The sequence below is a fragment of the Oryza glaberrima genome, chromosome 11 (genome assembly GCF_000147395.1).
Source record: "Oryza glaberrima chromosome 11, OglaRS2, whole genome shotgun sequence".
Taxonomy (NCBI): domain Eukaryota; kingdom Viridiplantae; phylum Streptophyta; class Magnoliopsida; order Poales; family Poaceae; genus Oryza; species Oryza glaberrima.
The window spans coordinates 24,878,109-24,899,641 of NC_068336.1; the positions used below are offsets into that span (position 1 = coordinate 24,878,109).

The 21,533-nt window shown below is 43.3% G+C and overlaps 2 protein-coding genes and 1 pseudogene across 3 annotated transcripts; 2 read left to right on the forward strand and 1 right to left on the reverse strand.

The window, feature by feature from the left end:
* Positions 1-1,637: 1,637 nt before the first annotated feature.
* LOC127754096 (putative disease resistance protein RGA4) lies at positions 1,638-9,369 on the forward strand (annotated as a pseudogene).
* A 3,596-nt stretch (positions 9,370-12,965) lies between these two features.
* On the reverse strand, positions 12,966-19,896 carry LOC127754118 (uncharacterized). 2 transcript variants are annotated; one of them, XM_052279585.1, is made up of 3 exons: positions 19,519-19,896; positions 15,759-15,799; positions 12,966-13,199 (listed from the first exon to the last, which is right to left on the reverse strand). In XM_052279585.1, the coding sequence occupies exons 1-3, from the start codon at positions 19,807-19,809 to the stop codon at positions 13,178-13,180; spliced, it is 354 nt and encodes a 117-aa protein (XP_052135545.1). In that variant the 5' UTR covers positions 19,810-19,896; the 3' UTR covers positions 12,966-13,177. The 2 variants fall into 2 exon arrangements, with proteins under 2 accessions (XP_052135545.1, XP_052135544.1); XM_052279584.1 differs by lacking the exon at positions 15,759-15,799.
* On the forward strand, positions 15,267-20,775 carry LOC127754099 (putative disease resistance protein RGA3). Its single transcript, XM_052279561.1, has 2 exons — positions 15,267-19,060; positions 20,537-20,775. Exon 1 carries the CDS (start codon positions 15,267-15,269, stop codon positions 18,285-18,287), a length of 3,021 nt encoding a protein of 1,006 aa, XP_052135521.1. The 3' UTR covers positions 18,288-19,060; positions 20,537-20,775.
* The last annotated feature ends 758 nt before the right edge of the window (positions 20,776-21,533 follow it).

The window sequence follows — 21,533 nt, forward strand, 5'->3', positions numbered from 1 at the left end:
GAAATTTACTCTTACTTTAAAGTAGGACTACATGAGCGGTAAAGACATAACATCGGAAGCCATAAAAGAATTTGCGACTGGCTTTCTCAAATATATATTTTTTTTCTTGTTTTGGCTCGTGGGTTGTTTCTTCATTATTGTTATTTAAGTACACTCTCAAGAGCCTCAGCATTTGCATTGTAACCAACCTCACGTTCGTCAAAGGGCAAAGTATATGACACGTGTTCCCATGGTGTTACTACAACAAAATTAGCTACTACAACACGTGTTCACAAGGTACTGTGTGAATTAGCTATTTTAAAATTAAAATTTTCTTACAAAATTACTTGCTTGTTGTTATTTTCTATATTACAGATTAAAGATATTTTATACACAGAATGTTAGTTATACTAGAGCATATATATAGAAAAGTGAGCAATGAATTGAAATTAATTAGATCAGAGATGGTAGGGAAAATAATTTGACAAAGAATATTTTTCACCTGTTTTATAGGAATATACATGTTTAAAAAGAATCGGCAAAAAAAAAAAAAACGTCTTGCTATAAGGTTGCAAACTCGCTGCCGCGCGAGGCTGGCAGCTTAATCAACGGGTTAGGCCCTCTTTTATTAGGCTTATAAGTCAACTTATAAATTGAAAAATCTAAGCCTAAATAAACATGCAATTTATTACTTATAAATTGAAAAATCTAAGCCTAAATAAACATGCAATTTATTTGTTTGGCTTTTTTAGTCATAAGCCACTCTAACACTATTAAGCCAAAAGTTAGGTTGGAGAAGCTTTTTTTTCCTTATGTGAGGTAGATGTATAACTCCACCACTAAACTTAGGACATTAAATCCATCGGCTTATAAATCATGTGAGCCAATAAGCTAACTTAAAAGTCTAAGCCAATAAACCTAATCCTAAAAAAAAAGCCTGTGTTAGTTAATTAATTTCGTTGGAGCATTAATTAGTCAATAATTAATTAATTACTAATGAAGCTAATTAATTACCCTCTTCGTCCTAAATTATACTACATATATTCTTTTACATGGTCTTCAATGATGAATATAAAATTAGTATAACATAAAAATACTTTGAAATTAAATATAAATCTAATAATATAACATGCATAATAATACTTTGTATAGATATAGTTAGTATGACTATTAATTGGTCAAAATTTACCGAGTTTAATTTTTCTAAAGAAAAGGATGCCATATAATTTTGGACGGAGGACGGAGTGAGTAATTAATTGATTAAAGTGAAACACCGTGCGTGCAAGTTCACTCCGCAGGAGCGAACTCGCCAACTCGTCACGAGTTCACACCATAGGTATGCAAACTCGCTGCAAGTTCGCTTTTCTTTTTGCAAAGTCCGCACTCACCGTGCGAACTTGGGATGACATCATGAAACCATCACGAGTTTGCTTAATCACCGTGCATCCCTTTCCACGACAAAAGTATATTTATGCTAATTCCTTCTAAACATGCATATTGCTGTGAAATCGGTGATAAAAAAAAATATTTTCAATTTTTTTTAGATAGTAGTACCATGGTAAAGAGAAAAGAAGAATGGTCCCACGGTTGTTTAATCTGAAAATGTTCAGCTATATATATGGATTCAAGGTGTCCTAAACCACTCATTGTAGCGTTGCTTTATTCCAGTGTGCAGCATTATACTCCATTCCTACCCAGCCGTGGGTAAGCTCAAGACATATGAACTTGTTTCCTTTGTTTTCCATTTAAGCTAATATGCAATTGCTTATTTGGACTGTAGTCATGATGATTCTGAAGGATCAGCAGCTCCCCTTTCTGTCTGCCTTCTGAATTCTGATTGATTGAGATGAGATCTACTAGGATGGAAGACCTCCTTCATGATTCATCTGAGTAAGCCCATATATATATACTGCATGCCAACACATGTACCTGTAAATCTGGTACTATCCGATTGAGTTTTCTAGTTAACTTTCTCAATCATTCTAGTTCGACATGCATTTACATAATGTGCATACATCTTACTGCTTCTTATAATTTCTTCTCTCCCTTTTCTTGCAGTTGTAGCACTGCAGTCTGGGTTCTCTCCTGATGACCGGATCGTCGTAGTGTTCTTCTACAGAGCCGTTCTGTACTTTGGCTTATCCAATCAGTTGCTTTTGGTCTCTATTAATATCAATCTGGCAAGAATTTAAGTAGATATGTTGGTCATTGGAGCAAATGGCTGCTTGTGCAAGATGATAGCTGCTATACTATTGATTGTTGATACATATGCCGTATGTTCTTTTCATGCTGAATGATCGCTCTGTAAGGTAAGAGATTTACATCTAGTTCAAGTGTTCTACTCTTCTTTTGGTGATATTTTCATAACTGTGAGATGACGTGGCTCATCCTAATCAAGTTTTGAGATTAATTTTTCACTTATAGATAGAGATGTGGAATGTCGTTATTGCAAAAAATATTCTGAAATACATTCTACACTGGCGTATCAACTCAGTTGCTTTTGATCTTCACTAGCTAATCTGCGTCTGCCGAGTATCCCAAGTAGATGGGTCAGAGCAAACTTCTAGCCTGTGCAAGATGAATGCTACTATACTATTGACCCTTGTTACGTAACATTAACATACGTCTTTTCATGCTGAACTATCACTCCATAAGGTAAGATTTGCAAGCAATAGCTTTGCACTCCGTGATGCCCACACACGGCGGCTCCGGGCAAAACCCTAGCCGCCAGCCACCGCCCACCGCTATTCCCACCCTCCTCTCCACCTCTCCGCTGCTGGTGCTCGCCTCCTAGAAAACCGAGTGGCAGGCTGGGATGGTGGCGGCGGGGCCAAAACCTGACAATGCTTTGTCTCCGCCTGGGGGTGAAGATGCGGAGATTCAGAAGCCATCGGCAATCTCTAGCATGGAGGCGGCGGATCCGGTGCTTCCCCGACCATATCCGGTGTCCCCGCGGCTAGATCTGGCTGGGGTTGGGCAGCCGACGCAATAGGCGGCAGGAGGAGGCGGCCTTGGCGCGGCTGGCCTTGTCGCGGCTACATACAGCGGACGACACCTGGGGGCCGGCGCAGATGACGCCGGCAGCTTCGGTAGCGGGGCGGCGGCACCGCACGGGAGGGCAGTGGCTGCAGCGGTCGAGCGACGACCACGGAGCAGGGCGGGTCGTGGCGACGGCTAGATCCATCCCTTCCCGGCCAGATCCGGCGTCCTGGCGGCTCTTCCGCCAGGGTTGAGAAGGGGAGCGGATGACGGAGTGTGTGGCGAAGAGGAGTGAGGCTGGGGAAATGGTATGGTGGCACGCGGCCATGGAGATGACGCGACACACGACTGTGGAGGTGTCAACCAGCGCGGTTGGCGATGACAGGACAACAGTGAGATGGCAACCGTGGGCAGCCCAACGTGGCGTGAGGAGGTGTGGCCGTTGGCGAGAGAGGCCGGCGCTACGCGTGGAGGCGCAGTCGGCGGTGGCGGGAGGCTGGTATGGAGCCTGGAGGCGCAACCGGCAGCGTGGAGATCGGCATAGCACGTGGAGGAACGGTTGGCGGTAGCGGAAGGCTGTCGTGACGCATGGAGGCGCGGCTGGCAATGGTGGGAGGCCGCAACGTCGCATGGAGGCACGGCCGGCAATGGCGGGAGGCCGCAACGCCGCATGGTGGTGCGACCGCTGGCGGCGGGAGGCCGTCGCGATGCGTGTAGGCACGGCTGGCGTGATGGGGAGGTACAGCCAACGTTTGTGTGAGGCTGCTCGGCGTAGCGGTCTCCACGCGCCGATGGAGGTTTGGCCGGTGGCGGAGCATTGAAGCACTACTTGTGGGTCAGTACGGGGACGGTTGACTGGATTCCCTCTTGGGGGCGTTGTCGAGCTGTCCTCTCCCTCTGGTAGGGATGCTAGGTGAAAACCTTATCTTGTTTCTCCTTGAGACCTCGACTGACAGCGGCGACGGTGCTCATCGTCGCTCTTCTTCTTGGAGACGCCGCCTAGGAAGCCCTCTTGCCAAAACTTATCTCCAGCAGTTGGTGTATGCTCGCTCTAGATGCCTTGTCCTCTTGCTGCAGCACCCTAGCTTATGCAAGTTTGGCGGGCCTTTGGGGGGAGAGTGGTCCCCCTCAATCCAAAAAAACATGGATAGAGCTGAGTTTGGTGGCCGGTTGTTAGGGCTTGGTTTTGGGCGGTCTCGGCTGTAGCTTCCTTATTGGTCTAGCGGCGGTTAGTCGGTGCTAGCCTTCCCCTTGCTGTGTGTAGGCGCTGTCGGTGCGTGGTGGTAGTGGTGGGATTTTTTTTTTATATTTTTCCTAGCTACTACCTTCCAGGGCACTAGTCTTGTAATTTTTTCCTACTCTATTCAATAAATCATCACGCTGTCTGCTGCTGATTGTTGAAAAAAAAAAAGGTTTGCATGCAATATATATACTTGAGTAAAACCCTTCAACTTGTTGCCGGTTACTTCTTTCTCCTCGTTTACCTTTAACCCAAGAAGCTCACCGAAATGTAACCCCATTATTCCAGTTTTTTAGCTTCAGTACGCTAACTTGCTCATAACACATGGCAAAAAAAACTTATTAAAAAACTTACCGAAATGTAACACCATTATTTCAGTCCTTTACCGAGATGTGCCCCTCTATTACAAAGATACCCTGAAACTGATTGAACTTTTGTTCATTTTCAGATCGTGTAATTCTTATAAGTAATTTACTTGGAAATTTTGGTGGATCACCATCAACAAGTTTCTCCATGGCAACCATAATGGGCTCTTTGATTGGATCATGCGTAAACAAGTTGCAAGGGATCATTACAGAGGAGGCAATATTAATTTTAGGTGTAGAAGAAGAACTCAGAAAACTACAGAATAGAATGAAACAAATACAATGTTTTATCAGTGATGCTGAGCGAAGGGGCATGGAAGACTCAGCAGTACACAATTGGATTTCTCGGCTAAAAGATGCTATGTATGATGCTGATGACATTATCGATTTGGCTAGTTTTGAAGGAAGGAAGCGATTGAATGATCATTCTTGTTCACCAAGAAAATCAACTGCATGCAGTGGGCTTTCACTTCTCTCTTGCTTTTCCAATATTCCAGTTCGCCATGAGATTGGTGATAAAATTAGAAGCCTAAACAAGAAATTAGAGGAAATAGCAAAGGATAGAATATTTGCAACACTTGAGAATACACAGCCAGCTGATAAAGGTTCAACATCAGAACTGAGAAAAACATCTCACATTGTTGAACCCAACCTTGTGGGCAAAGAGATAGTGCATGCCTGTAGAAAATTGGTGAGCCTGGTGGTTGCACACAAGGAAGAGAAGGCCTATAAGCTCGCTATTGTTGGAACAGGGGGAGTTGGAAAGACAACACTAGCTCAGAAAGTATTCAATGATCAGAAATTAAAAGGAACCTTCAACAAACATGCTTGGATTTGTGTTTCTCAGGACTACACCCCAGTCTCTGTTTTGAAACAACTACTTAGAACCATGGAGATTCAACACAAACAAGAAGAATCAGTTGGAGAGCTCCAAAGCAAGCTTGAATCAGCTATTAAAGACAAGGGTTTTTTCCTTGTGTTGGATGATCTATGGCATTCCGATGTATGGACCAATGTACTACGAACTCCATTGCATGCTGCAACCTCAGGAATAATTTTGATAACTACTCGGCAAGATACTGTCGCTAGGGAAATTGGGGTTGAGGAAGCACATCGTGTTGACCTAATGTCACCAGCTGTTGGTTGGGAGCTACTCTGGAAAAGCATGAACATTCAGGACGAGAAAGAAGTGAAAAATCTGCGAGACATAGGGATTGAGATTGTTCAGAAATGTGGTGGGCTACCTCTTGCAATCAAGGTTACTGCTAGAGTTTTGGCAAGCAAAGATAAAACAGAGAACGAATGGAATACGATTTTAGCTAAAAACGTTTGGTCCAGGGCAAAACTCCCTAAGGAAATAAGTGGTGCTCTATATCTAAGTTATGATGATTTACCACAGCATTTGAAGCAATGTTTTCTTTATTGTATCTTATTTCCTGAAGACTGGTTCTTGAGACGTGATGAGCTTATCATGATGTGGGTTGCTGAAGGTTTTGTAGAAGTGCACAAAGATCAACTACTAGAAGATACAGCAAAAGAATACTACTATGAGCTAATAAGTAGGAATCTCCTCCAACCAGTTGACACATCTTTTGATCAGAGTATATGCAAAATGCATGATCTCATAAGGCAACTTGCTTGTTATCTATCAAGGGAAGAATGTTATATTGGAGATCTAAAACCATTAGTAGACAATACTATATGTAAACTGCGACGCATGTTAGTTGTCGGAGAGAAAGACACGGTGGTCATACCTTGCACAGGTAAGGAGGAAATTAAGTTGAGAACTTTTACAACTGATCATAAGTTACAGGGAGTTGATAACACATTTTTCATGAGATTAAGTTATCTTCGTGTTTTGGATCTAAGTGACTCACTTGTGCAAACAATACCAGATTATATTGGAAATTTAATACATTTACGTTTGTTTGATCTTGATGGAACCAACATATCTTGTTTCCCAGAGTCCATTGGTTCCCTTCAAAACCTTCTAATGTTGAACTTGAAGAGGTGTAAATATTTACACAGCCTTCCTTTGGCAACCACTCAGTTATGCAACTTAAGGCGGCTTGGTCTTGCTGGTACTCCAATAAACCAGGTTCCAAAAGGGATAGGAAGACTGAAATTTCTCAATGATTTAGATGGATTTCCTATCGGTGGTGGAAGTGACAATACTAAAATGCAAGACGGATGGAACTTGCAGGAGTTAGCTCATCTTTCATAGTTGCGCCGGCTTGACTTGAACAAATTGGAAAGAGCAACTCCTTGGAGCAGTACAGATGCATTGTTGCTAACTGACAAAAAGCATCTGAAAGAACTAAATCTATGCTGCACCAAACCCACTGATGAAGAATATTCAGAGAAAGGCATTAGCAATGTTGAGATGATCTTTGAGCAGTTAACTCCTCCACGCAATTTAGAAGATCTTATGATTGTATCATTCTTTGGGCGAAGGTTCCCCACCTGGCTTGGTATTACCCGTTTGCCTTCAGTGAAAATCATGATCCTTTCAGATTGCAAATCCTGCTTGCAGCTTCCACCAATCGGACAGCTACCAAACTTGAAATACCTGAAAATTAAGGGAGCAAGTGCAATCACCAAGATTGGACCCGAATTTGTTGGCTGCTGGGAGGGTAATCTCAGATCCACAGAGGCAGTTGCTTTCCCCAAGCTCGAATGGTTGGTCATCAAGGATATGCCCAAGTGGGAGGAGTGGTCCTTTGTTGAAGAAGAAGAAGTGCAGGAGGAGGAAGCAGCTGCAGCAGCCCAGGAAGGGGGAGAGGATGGAACTGCTGCTTCGAAGCAAAAGGGGGAGGAAGCCCCGTCTCCAACTCCAAGGTCGTCGTGGCTGCTGCCTTGTTTGAATGAGTTGGAACTTATGGGCTGCCCCAAGCTGAGGGGTCTCCCACCACAGCTTGGACAGCAGGCCACCAACTTGAAGGAGCTCTTTATAAGAGAGGCAAAATGCTTGAAGACGGTGGAGGACCTCCCATTCCTCTCTGGTTTCCTTCAAGTTGAAGGATGTGAAGGACTGGAGAGGGTCTCCAACCTTCCCCAAGTGAGAGAGCTATTTGTAAATCATTGCCTGAATTTGAGGCATGTTGAGGAGTTGGGCGGTTTGGAGCAGCTATGGCTGGACGAGGATATGCAGGAGATCTCTCAGCTGTGGGTCCCTGGGCTTCAGGAGCAGCACCGCCAGCTCCATGGAGATGAGCATGAGCTGGAGGTCATCGAGTGGCTCTGAGACTCAATTAATTTAGATGGCACAAGGTATGTACACTAATTGCTTGGGATTTTTCAACTGGAATAAACTAATCATTGGGTTGTACATTCATCCTGCCCCTCTGCTCTTCAGTTGTATGCAGCTAATCTAGCGTTTGATAGTTTCCTTAGTTGTTCATGTTGTGTGCATTGACTGATTGTTTAATGACCTATATGATTTTGTTTTTTTTTTCATTAGTGCTGCATGTAACCATTTCAGTATGGTCAAGATTTTCATAAAATGATGGATATCCATCCAAGGACTTGAGGTAGTTAGGGAGAATCATTTTTTCACCTTTGGTACACAAACTGCATAAGTAAAGGAGATATATGGGCCAACAAATAAATATCATTTAGTTCAGATGCAGAACAGTTTACTTGCATTTAGCCCTCAATGACCCAAGTGTGTTTTGTATCGAGACTATGCATGTACATAGGAGACATTGAAGGGAGCACATATTATCTTGTAAAAACAAGTAGAGACATCAATTTTTCATGAAATATTTCAACTGTGCAAAATATTAGGCATATACAACGGTCATTTTAGACTTGCAAGCGATACAACGCCCAATTCTATAGATTTTCGGCCTGCAGCCTGTTGGCAGCAGGACATTGAACACAAAAGGGGCAGCGCCCAACATCTGCTCCTAGGCCACTAAGGTTTGTTTGGAAAATAAAAGCTGCCTAAATGCCTTTGTATTTGTTCCAATTGATTAATATTTTAGTTATATCCCTAACAAAAAAAAAAATAAGCAGGGTACATTGCCCTGCCTACATGCTTATGTGTAGTTCATATGTGGCTTTTTCTTAGACTATTTTTTTTCTTGATGTCTGGTAGGTTTAACTCCAGAAAACATGATTGTTGCAAAAACTGACCACACTTGTATTTTATTTTCCTTAACTAAGTTATTGAAGTACCAAATTGCTTATATATAGCGATGCTTAATTTGTGTGTGCTTGTTTATATTGTAGGTTGCTAATCTCGAAGATTTGGGCAGTGCAGGCACTTTCTTATTTATTTGTTATCTTTACCTAGTTACCGATCTATGGAAGATTTAAGAAATCCAAAAAAAAGAAAGAAAAAGAAAAATCCAAAAAAAGGGAAAACTAAGCAAAAAAAAAAGAAAAAAAACAGGGGTATTTGCTTTACCTCATGAAATGTATTTCATGTTTTTTTTTTATGATTTGTGTGTGTTTCTTCTTCTTCTTCTTCTTGTAGCTGTGTAGGTAACTCCGCCTATGTCACTTTAGGTGTGATTTTAATGACATAGCCGGTCCCAAGCCCGGAAAAGGAGGAGGGGATAATCTTGTATATATACTTATCTAGTGAAACGATGCTGTGCTGCTAGGTGGATCATTGAAAATTTTCTTGAAATTTGCTGCATTCTTGTCAAGTTATTTGTATATTCAATTATTAGAGGCACATCCACTCTGCTGCTCGCCTGCTCTATTGGACAAATTTGATTCTAAACTATTTTAGCTCAACCTCATTACAATCCAGTTTTCAAGTAAAAGCAATTGAACACATGCACCAATTCATTCTCCTCCCAGTACCCTGTTTGAGAGTTGAGAATTGAGATACTGAGATATTTTCATTAGTGATATCTACTGCACTGTGCAACCTCATTACAATCACAGGCAGAAAGATGATATGTCTATTAGTACTCGTTATTCTTTATTTTTTCACTTTCATGATGTGTGACCAACTGATGGTGAACTAATTCCTTCTACTTTCACTTTTCACTTAGTGGCTTTCAAAAGCATAGCCCAGATGCTATTGGGACATGTTACATGTACCGTTTCACTTCAATTCTTGGTTCGTGTAAATGGTCCCTTCTCCTATGCCACTATGGCACCATCCACTAGTAAGGACAGAAGTTAGCTCCAAGAAAACTACAAGTGGTACTATGTATTTATGGAGCAGTGTTGTAATGTCAAAGCAAGAAAACTACTAGGGTGCCACTTCTGTAAATCAGTATTGATCTTCCTACTGAAAATGCTGAACAACTATTTGTCTGCAACAGCGAAAGAAGCAAGGTAGGTACTTGGGTAGTGTTGTCCTATGTCAATGCAAGTTAATAATTTTATGCTTAAGACCGATTCCCCCGCGTCGCTCTCGCGCGGGCGGCTCGGGGGGCGAAAAAACCCTAGCCGCCAGCACCTCCACTTCCTCTCCGTTGCCTCGCCGTCGCCGGAGCTCGCCGGCGGCAAGCAGGGAAGGCGGCGGCGAGGCTCTCCCTCTTCTTGGCGTATCCCACCCCGGCGCGACGTGGACGGGGCGCAGCCGACGAAGACCCTCACCGCGGCCAGAGGTGTGACGGTGGGATGGTGTGGGGAGGCGGTCGCCAAGGCTGGATCTGGCCACCCCGCGCACGGATCTAGCGCGGCGGCGCGCGGCGGCTGGGGGGCGGCGGCGGCGGCTGGGAGCGGCGACGGCGCGGCAGCCCAGGCGTGGCGGCCGCGGCTCGACGGCTGGGAGCGGCAGCGGCAGCTCGGCGGCGGCGCGGGGCGGCCGGCGGCTCGGCGCGGCTGCCCGAGCGGCGGCGGCACGGCAGCCCGCAGCTCGGCGCGGCAGCCCGTGCAACGGCAGGGCGACAGCCCAGGGCGGCCGCATGCCCCCATGGCGGCCCTGCAAGTCCTCGCTTCCGGGGTGCCGCCGCGGTGCCCTTCGCGATCAGGTGGGCGGCAGGGCGCGGTAGTTGGACGACGGAGGCGTTGACGGGTTGCGCCAGAGCCAGAGTAGCAGTAGCGTCACCGGTGTCGGTGCAAGCCTAGATGGCAGTGTAAAGGGAGCTGGCGGCAGTGGGTCGTCTTCCTCGTTGCCGGTCGGCACCCTCGCCCTTCCTGGAGCTCCTCCCCTTCTTTGCGGGGAGTTTCTAGGTTGGATTGAGGCGGCAGCTCGTAAGCGGGGGAAGCTCAGGCTGCCGAAGCAATGCCACCTAGTCCTGGGTTCTCCTTCGGCCAAAACTGGCGAGGCGGCCGGTGGGTGGTGGAACGGAGGCGTCCTAGGCTAGCTCTCAGGGGTGGTGGTTCGATGAAGTCAGCCGACGTAGGGGCGTCGGTGCGGTGTGGTGGATGCTGCGTGCTGCCATCTGTCTGTGTGGGGGTTCTAAGTTGGTGGACGGCGATCCGCAGTCAAGGGTGTAGGGTATCAAGCGAAAGCCTAGTCCAGTGGTTCACCGGGCTGGCAGTGGCTACGTCTTCGGGCGTCGTAACCTCCTTGGGGCGTTGTCGAGGGTTACCCTCTCCTTTGCTCGACGAGCTTCTCTGAGTGAAAACCACATCTTTTTTAGATGGGCGATGGCGGTATCCTTGGATGTCGTGAGCACCGTGGTGGCATTGTTTTCGGAGCCTCGTCTGTGTGGTGTTGCCGTAGGCCTAGCGGCGTTCGGCCACGCTTAGCGGGGGTCGTTTGGTGCTAGGCTTCACCCTAGCGGTTTGTGCTTGGGTGGTAGCGCGTGGTGTATGGCAATGCACCTTGGTGCATTTTGATGTTTTTTCTTGTAACTTTTACTCCTTCTTAATATACTCGGTTGGCCTCCTTCAGCCTTCCCGGCGAAAAAAATAATTTTATGCTTCAATCCTGTAAATTTTGCACCCAAACTGCAGAAAACATGGAGATGATTCCACAATTCCACTTCCCAAGGTTCCTAGTAGCAGTGTGTTGCCTCATGTCATCATGTATGAATCCACCGTTCTGCATTACTTCTGTCCATGGCCATAAGCACAAAAAGGCCACTTGCAAGCATGCACCACTCAAGTGGAACCAAACTGGATGGCTTCAGCTCATGGAATTCAGCAGCTGTAGATGTAGGTTTGAAGCTGAGGCTACACTGCACAACATGTGGTACTGACTGCATGTAGAACAGGATACTGTATATGCTCAAACAGTTGGTGAAGTAATGGGAGCAGGAATGAATGGAGGGATGATAGGAGTACCAGACTGACAGTGTATCTGTTAGGCAAATTGAGTCATGGACTATATTGAGTCTCTCTGATTAGATACAGCACATCTTGACTGAATTTTGCATCTGTAATGATTGTCTGCAAGGCTTTTTCTCCCCCACCATGCTGCGAAATGCATGTATATCTTCAGAAACAGAAAACAAAATCTTTCCCTCCGTTATCCACCTTTGTTTTTTTATTGAATTCATCATTCTACATTTAAACACTGAACAGAACAACTTGTGAGTCATCAGAATTGGTTCAGGACAGATGTGATGACCAGTGCCTTAGCTTTCCTCATAGCTGTCCCACTAAATTCTTCAATTTAACCGTAATTTTGATGCCTTCATATGGTCTGCAGGGGATGTTAACCAGTGCTCTTCTTCGATACTTGAACCTTCCTAATTTTTCACACTGTATTCTGTTCTACTAGCAATGCCTTCCCTGATTCATAGCTCGAGTTGTTGTCTCAAACTGATTTCTATACAGTGTACACATAATTCTAGGTAAAATTATAAGGGCCATCAGAGATTAATAGCAGTTGAGAGTAGCTGATGGAGGTGTAATATGGCTCTTGTATTGTATCTGAAGAGCAGTGTGGCTTGTCAGAAGTTCTAATTGCACTTCCAGTTTCACTCACTTATCTCTTATCAACGTTTTACCTGATGGCATTTGATCACTACAGTATGTTCATAGACGTTCAATTCTGACGCTTAAAACTTCACTCCCCAAATCTTCAACCTCTCATGGACTATTAAATTGGAATCTAGCTTAGTGTTCATTCTTGTACTCTTCACTTATTCAGTATTTCAGTTCACTAGTTCAGTGCTCTAGTTTCATCTCAACCATTTCGATTTTCGGGTACAAATTATTCTTCCCATGCATGACTGGCGCATAAAACAATCAACGGTGTTTGGCGAATTTCATCTAACCTGAGCGACGAGAAGCGAAGGAACGGCGACGACTTGGGGTAGGTTCTTCGAGTCTTCTGCGGGCTTAGGGTCTTTCCATCTCCTCTTTCAGATCGAACAAGTTCAGCGGGTACCAAGTGCGAATTTGCAGAGGCATCCCAATCGATAGAGGATGAGTTCGTCAGTCTGTTCCAATTTGTTTGTCTGTAGCATTCACAGATTCAGATCAGATAATATCTTCAAGGTACCACAGTACCTGGTGCAAACCTGAGAAATTTTTTTGGGAATACGCAAGGAGCGCATTTTTTCCATTAAGAGAAATATGAGTTATTTACAATGAAATGAACAACAGCAGGGGACTGAGACAGGATACAAAGCACAAAATCAAAGGCCTATGTCTCGCGGTCTGTTTTGGCTACCGAAATCTCTTCTGAAGATCAGAGCAGGGACGGCTGAGTTCGCTTGACGCCAGAGTGTCGCCTCTGCCGCCATTCCCTTCAAGATGTCCACCCAGCAAACCTGAAAAATTTGCAGAGGGATCGTAAAGTCCAAACTGGAAGAAAGGTTTCCAAGAAGACTGAGTTGTTAAATGTTCAGTTTGTGCTTGTTTGTTTGTCTGTAGCATTCAAAAATTCAGATTATGTCCTGAGCTTGACTTAAAATGTACTAACGTAGTGTTCTCCTTTGCAATGGATTGGGCTAGCACTATTTGGGGATTGAGAAGCACTCTACAAATATACTTTACTGAACTTGACGATCCCATGTCAGACGCTTGCCGATGTTTTGTAAGCTATGGTGTTCTGCACATAACTTATTTATTCAGATGACAGAATTCAGTTTTATACTCTGTCCCATTTATGGTGTATTTAACTGAGTCTTAATAAAGCTTCCATTATCTAAAAAAATACTCTGTCCCATTTTAAGTGCAGTTGTGGATTTCCGTGTACAATGTTTGACCATCTGTCTTATTTGAAAAATTTAAAAATAATTCACTCATAAAGTACTATTCATGTTTTGTCATCTAATAATAATAAAAACACTACTCATAAAAAAATTCAAATAAGACGGACACACAAATCCACAACTGCACTTAAAATAAGATGGAGGTAGTACTGAATGCAGGATGCTACGGAAACAAGGATTAACATGGTTTATGAGAACAAAATTTCGAAGAAACCGTCTACACTGATCAATAAAATTTTCTCTTTGTATATCCCGAAATGGAGATCACTGCCCAGCAGCTCAAGGAGTGCTACAGCCGGACAGCCAGAACATGAGGAGCTGTGGTGCCGCCCCTTAGTAAAGTTTGTAGTTCTAAACTTGATTTGACCTTTTCAGAACGGGTATATAAGGTTATATTCAGTTTAAAAATGATTCAGTTTTCAGAATGTTCTATAGTCGACCTGTAACTCGTTTTTTTAGGAAAGGTCAAACTTTAACTGAAATCTTAGAAAGGGAATCGTCATGTGGTTTCTGGCCGATGTTAGTGAACGGTCAACTTCTGAACCAGCACATAAGATTCCAGTAATCAGTCTAGGGACAAGGATGCAATAGTAACGTATACGAGTCTACCTTAATTTTCTATATCTGCAGCTATCGTGTGAGGACAATAAGCCATTGTCTCGTCACAACCAGAAAGTAACATAAGCATACTTATATTCTTATGCTAGAAAAGAAACAAGAGGATCGAGGCACATGGTACTATAGTAGCAGCAGAAACTCATCGCTGCTGCAAGCTTTTTTTTTTTTTTTTGAACAAACCGGCAAGCTGCCAATTTCATTGAATAGAGAAGGAGCATCGCTGCTGCAAGCTCAATTCATGGCTTCATACAAGGTATAATAAGTTGCTCCCTTTGTCTGGTATTGCTACTTTACTTCTCTGTGTTGTGTAATTTTTGTTTCCGTAAGTTCTCCACCGGCTTCCCTCAATTTACCACTGGTCTCAGTGCTAGCTTTGCCCTGATCCATCCATGGCGGGCTTGCCGGCAGAAGCAACTGCAACAAAGGTGGCGATGCTCGCTGTACTCAGGCCAGCGTCTCCACCACCTTCAGTCTCATAGAATTTGTTCTGCTTCTAATTCTTACACTCCAATTGTTGCTTTGTTTCTGCTACCGTTTTATGCCAAACTGAAGTGAACATGTGAGTATTGTTTGCTGTTAATTAGTTAGTCTTATTCTCACCAGTCCTATATACAATTATGTAATTGTAAAAGATGCACCATTCTTTAGTTGTAGTCCCATTTTAAGAGTAGATACACTACACTACACAGAAAAAAAAAACATACTTCTATGAATACCTCACATGATAAGAATGTAGTAATACTTTTTAGTGTTGGTTATGTACCTCATACTGTGCATGATTTGTCCCTAGAACTTTAGTTTAAGTATGATAAGCTAATTATTGTATTAATATAAATGGCAATTCAGTAGTTATACCCATGGATGTCTATTTTATCAATACAAAAGTTTTAGTGAACATTATATATTTTTCAGATCATGCTAACAGATATCGTGCATTCCTTGCCAACCTACAATGCTGTCACTTTCTGAAACGTTAAAAGTGGATCTCCCTTGCTGATTTTTCCTATGGCAACCATATTAGATTCTTTGGTTGGATCATGTGCCAATAAGTTGAAAGAGATTATTACTGAAGAGGTGATACTTATTCTAGGGATACAAGAAGAGCTCGCAGAGTTGCAGCGGAAGACTGAACTCATACATTGTTGTATTAGTGATGCTGAGGCAAGGAGGATGGAAGAGTCAGCAGTTGACAATTGGCTTGGTCAGCTAAGAGAAGTTCTATATGATGTTGATGATATTATTGACTTGGCTAGATTTAAGGGAAGCATTCTACTAACTGATCATCCTTCATCGTCATCAAGGAAGTCAATTGCTTGCACTGGCCTGTCAATTTCCACTTGCTTTTCTAATGTTCAAGCAAGTCATGAGGTTGCTGTGAAGATTAGAAGTCTCAACAGGAAGATAGAAAACATTTCGAAGGACAGAGTATTTTTGACACTCAAGAGTACGGTTCCTACTGGAAGCAGTTCGGTATTGAGAGTGAGAAAAAGTTCCCACCTACTTGAGCCCAACATTGTTGGCAAGGAGATCATACATGCCTGCAGAAAAATGGTAGATTTAGTGCTTGAACATAAGGGGAGAAAACTTTATAAGCTTGCAATTGTTGGGACTGGGGGAGTTGGTAAGACAACATTAGCTCAGAAAATATACAATGATAGAAAAATAAAAGGAAGTTTCAACAAAAAAGCCTGGGTTTGTGTTTCCAAAGTGTACTCTGAAGCTTCTCTTTTGAGAGAACTTCTTCGAATTATGGAAGTTCATCATGATCAAGATGAATCAATTGGAGAGCTCCAGAGCAAGCTTGAAATAGCAATTAAGGAGACAAATTTTTTACTTGTGTTGGATGACATGTGGCAATCTGACGCATGGGAAAATTTATTAAGAATTCCATTGCATGCTGCCGAAACGGGAACAATTCTCATAACAACTAGAAATAATATTGTTGCCTTAGAAATTGGAGTGGACCATACTTATCGAGTTGATTTGATGTCAACCGATGTAGGATGGGAGCTACTTTGGAAGAGCATGAATATCAGTGAAAGCATAGAATTGCAAACTCTGCAGGATGTTGGGATTGAGATCGTTCGCAAATGTGGTTGCCTTCCTCTTGCAATCAAGGTTATTGCTAGAGTGTTAGCGAGTAAAGAACAAACAGAGAACGAATGGAAAAAAATATTGAGCAAAAATGCTTGGTTCATGAACAACCTTCCTAATGATTTGAGAGGTGCTTTATATCTGAGTTACGATGAGTTACCACGTCATTTGAAGCAATGCTTTCTTTATTGTAGTGTATATCCTGAAGATGCAAACATTTACCGTGATGATCTTACAAGGATGTGGATCGCTGAAGGCTTTATAGAGGACCACGGAGGTCAACTACTAGAAGAAACAGCAGACGAGTATTACTATGAGCTGATCCACCGGAACCTTCTTCAACCCGATGGTTTATATTATGACCACAGCAGCTGCAAAATGCATGATCTTTTAAGGCAGCTTGCTTGTTATTTGTCAAGGGAAGAAAGTTTTGTTGGAAACCCAGAATCATTGGTAGGTAACACTGTGTCTAAACTTCGACGTGTTTCAGTCGTCACAGATAAGAACATGGCAATGTTACCTAGCATGGACAAGGTGCAATGTAAAGTAAGGACTTGGAAAACTTCTTATGAGAAAACACTCAGAGTTGATAACTCATTTTTCAAGAGATTTCCTTATCTTCGCGTCTTAGATTTGACTGATTCATTTGTACCAAGCATCCCACGTTGCATCGGGAATTTGATCCATCTACGTTTGCTTGATCTTGATGGTACCAATGTATCTTGTCTTCCAGAGTCTATTGGCAACCTAAAAAATCTTCAAATATTGAACAGTCTTCCTTCAGCGATCACCCAACTGTGCAATTTAAGGCGCCTTGGCCTCAATTATTCACCGATAGATCAAGTTCCGAAAGGGATTGGCAAATTGGAATTTCTCAATGATGTAGAAGGGTTTCCAGTCTATGGTGGCAGTAGTAATACTAAAATGCAAGATGGATGGAACTTGGAAGAGTTGGCTCATCTTTACCAGCTAAGGCGGCTTCATATGATTAAATTGGAAAGAGCAGCTTACAGTACTACTTACCCACTGCTAACAGACAAAGGGTTTCTGAAATTTTTGTATCTATGGTGTACTGAACGTACAGATGAACCATACACAGAAAAAGATTTCGGCAATATTGAGAAGATCTTTGAGCAGCTAATTCCGCCATGCAACCAGGAAGATCTTGCTATTGTTAAATTCTTCGGTCGCCAGTATCCCTTCTGGATAGATTCTACCCATTTGGCTTATGTAAAATCCTTGCACCTCTTCAAGTGCAAATTCTGTATGCATCTTCCACCAGTTGGGCAGCTACCCAATTTGAAATATCTAAAAATTGAGGGAGCAGCTGCAGTTACCATTATTGGACCCGAATTTGCTGGCCGCAGGGTGAGTAATCTTGGACGAACAGTTGCTTTCCCCAAGCTTGAAGAGTTGCTCATACGAGATATGCCCAACTGGGAAGAGTGGTTCTTTATTGATGAAGCAACGTCAACTGCTAAGGAAAGGGTTGATGATGGAGATTCTGCAATGCCAAAAGAGAAAACCTTACCTCCAAGGATGCAGATACTGTCACGGTTGAGGAGGTTGGAACTTTCTGGCTGCCCAAAGCTGAAGGCTCTTCCACGGCAGCTTGCACAGATTAACAGTCTGAAGGAGATAGAGCTAAGATGGGTAAGCAGCCTGAAGGTGGTGGAGAACTTCCCCCTCCTCTCTGAGACGCTTTTGATTGCGACATGTCAAGCCCTGGAGAAAGTCTCTAACCTTCCTCAAGTGCGAGAGCTGCGCGTGCAAGATTGTCCAAACTTGAGACTTGTTGAGGAGTTGGGCACTTTGGAGCAGTTGTGGCTTTATGAGGATATGCATGAGGTCTCTACATTGTGGGTGCAAGGGCTTCAACAGCAGTGCCGGCAATGTCATGGAGAGGATCTTGATGTCTACAATTGGACATAGTGATAATGTATGGATGCCAAAATTATTTGGACACTTCGGTTGTTTGATGCAAGGTATGTGATTTTATATACTCTGGATTCAGATTGCGCCCATTTTTTGGCATGCTATTGTGTACATAGATATATATCTTTTGCTTTACTAGATCTCGGTCTTGAGGATGAAAGGATCTAGTACTTTGTAATATCGGATATTACAGATATGACAATAATCCCAAAGAAATGGCAGTATAAGAACTACATAACTGTACTTTTAGTTTGTTCCGGTAATCTTCTATTAGGTTCTGCAACTTCCATGCAGCTCATTATCAGCACATCAACCTTATATTGAGCAGGAATCAATGAATGGATCAATGGGTAGATGGTAGGAGTACCAGACTGACTGTGTGTATATTCAGCAAATTTAGTCTCCCTGATGGTTACAGCCTACCTTAACTGAATTTCACATCAGCAATGATTGCGTGCAAGGCCCTTTTTCCTCCACCAGATGATGCTTAAGGACCACAAAATCCATGTATATCTTGATGAACAGAAAAGAAAATCAGTCCTTCCATTATCCAACATCGTTTTTTATCGGGTCCATCCTTTTCCATTTAAACACTGAACAGAACAGCTTGTTACTCTGTCATCAGGAGAGATATTATGACCAATACCCAAGCTTTTTCCCTTGTTATTCCATATTGTTGAATTAACTGTAGTTTTGATGCATTCATGTGTTATGCAGGGGGATGCTGACCAGTATCCCTTTTGGATACTTCAACCTTCCTAATGTTCCATGTAAGCTGTTTTCCTAATTTTTCCCATTGCAATCTGCTCTAATAGCAATGGCTTGTCTGCTACATCTCCTGTACAGGATTCAGAACTCGAGTTCTTGCCACAAAATGGTTTCTGTACACATAAATATGGCTAAAATTGTAAATGCAAAATTTCAAATGCCAACTGCGATTAACAGCAGATTGAGTTGCTGGTGGAGGTGAAAACTCTTCTATGCTTTAGAGTTCACTCCCAAATCATCAACCCTCTTATGGACTCTGAAATCAGAATCGAGTTTTGTGTCCAGTTATTTCAGTTCAGTGCTCTAGTTTCATATCATCTGTTCCGGGTAATTAACAACTGAAGTAGAAATTATCCTTCCCCTGAACTGAATCGCAAATGCATCGCAACGCAATCAAAGCTGTGGCGAAATTCATCTATCCAGCGACGAGAAGAGAGGAAGGGAGGGAGGCGTCACGTACCTGGGTTGAACTCGAGGAAGAGGAAGAGGCCGCGCCGTTGACCCCGGGCGCCGTGGCGGCCAAGGGGCCCATGGAGCGCTCCAACTTCTCCTCCGTCGGCATATCAGGCGCCATCGCCGCTCTCCATCTCCGCCTCCGCTCTCCATCTCCGCCTCCATCTCCGCCTCCGCTCCCCGGCGCCATCGCCGAGGTGGGGGGTTGGACGGCCGTACCAGGTGCTCCACGATGTACCTCACTCGCTGACTCATCGGAGAGCTCGCCCGCAGCAACGGCAGCTCCATTCTCCACCATCAACCTCGCCACTCGCCGGAGCGCCGCCGTCGCCGTCGGCGGCCCACGCGCCCTTTTTCCAACGACAATACGAGATAATCCGAGGGCTTATTCGAAAATGATCCTCCAATGCTTAGGCGTCCTTCAGATATCCCGGCCCATTAATTAGAGCCCACACGTTAATCGCAAACCCCTTGATGGCCCATAAAATAGTTCACTTGCAGCACGATGGGCTGTGAAAGGGTCCAAAGTCCAAATATCGCCCCCTTTGACAGCCCATACACTTTGGGCCTCACTTTGCTCCTGCCCTGTGCTGACGGGCCGCATGTCCCCGTAGTATCGTCCCGGCCCATAAATTAACTGGAATGCCTTGATGGCCCATATAATACGGGCCTACGTTGCTTCCGGCCGCCATGGCAGCCGCTCGCCGGAGCTCCGCGATATTATATACTCCCTCCGTTTCATAATATAAGTCATTCTAACATTTCCCACATTTATATTGATGTTAATGAATCTAGATAGATATATGTCTAAAATTATTAACATCAATATAAATGTGGAAAATGCTAGAATGATTTACATTGTGAAACGGATGAAGTATCTAATATGTTTGATGGTTGGCTTTTGGGGGTTAGACAAGAAGACGAGGAAACTCATACTTGTAGCAGCATCTGCTATATGTTGGGCTCTGTGGTTGAGTAGGAATGATATGGTTTTTGATAAATCACCATCTATCTCATATATGCAGGTAATATTCAAGACAACATATTGGCTCCGGTTTTGGGCGTAGCTGTAAAAGTGTGAAGATGATGGAGAGCTTATAAAGGTTGCATGTCGTAAACTTGAGACAACGGTTATGCAACTCTTTGCAAACTATGGATGGAGATTCACAAACAGACTTAAATAAATGTGTACTCCTTATCTTGGTTTGCTCTTTTTATTTTGTTGGGTGTGTTTATTTCTATTTGTACTACGCCCTTTGTTTGAGTGAGACTTTGTAATAATTGGCTGTAGCTCTGATGAGCAAAGGCCGGGATGTTTATTCCATTATCAAAAAAAATGAATTGGTATATGTTTACTTTGTCAACAAGAGTATGAGATGCCATAATCCCATGACAGAGAGGAAACAAAACTGAAGCATGTGTGTCCTTCCTTCTCTATCTGTTTTTTTTTTCTAATTCAAGGGCGCAGCTAGTTGACTAGTTCCACATCATGGAATCTTGAAGCCAACAGTAAAGTAATCACATACTCTCTCCGTCCAAAAAAAAAAAAAAAGACAAACCCTGGTTTCCGTGTCCAACGTTTGACCGTCTGTCTTATTTGAAAAAATTATGAATAAAATTAAAAAGACAAGTCACGCATAAAATATTAATCATGTTTTATCATCTACAACAATGAAAATACGAATTATAAAAAAATTTCATATAAGATGAACAGTCAAAGTTGGACACGCAAACCCAGGGTTTGTCTTTTTTTGGGACGGAGGGAGTAGAAGTAAACTGTAGATCAATCACATGGAAGTAAACTGTGAACTAATCACATCGACTAGACAAGTGGACATGCACAAAAACGTTGGGTTGTGGAGCATAGACAAGTGGACAATAACTCAAAATTGGGTCAGCGGTATTAACGTGGGAAAGATAAAAGAAAAGAGTGGTTCAGCACTTGTCTAGTCTGAATGTTCAGCTAGCTATGCAATATATGCAAGGTCTTACCACTCCCTCCTGCAGTACTGTTGCTTTGTT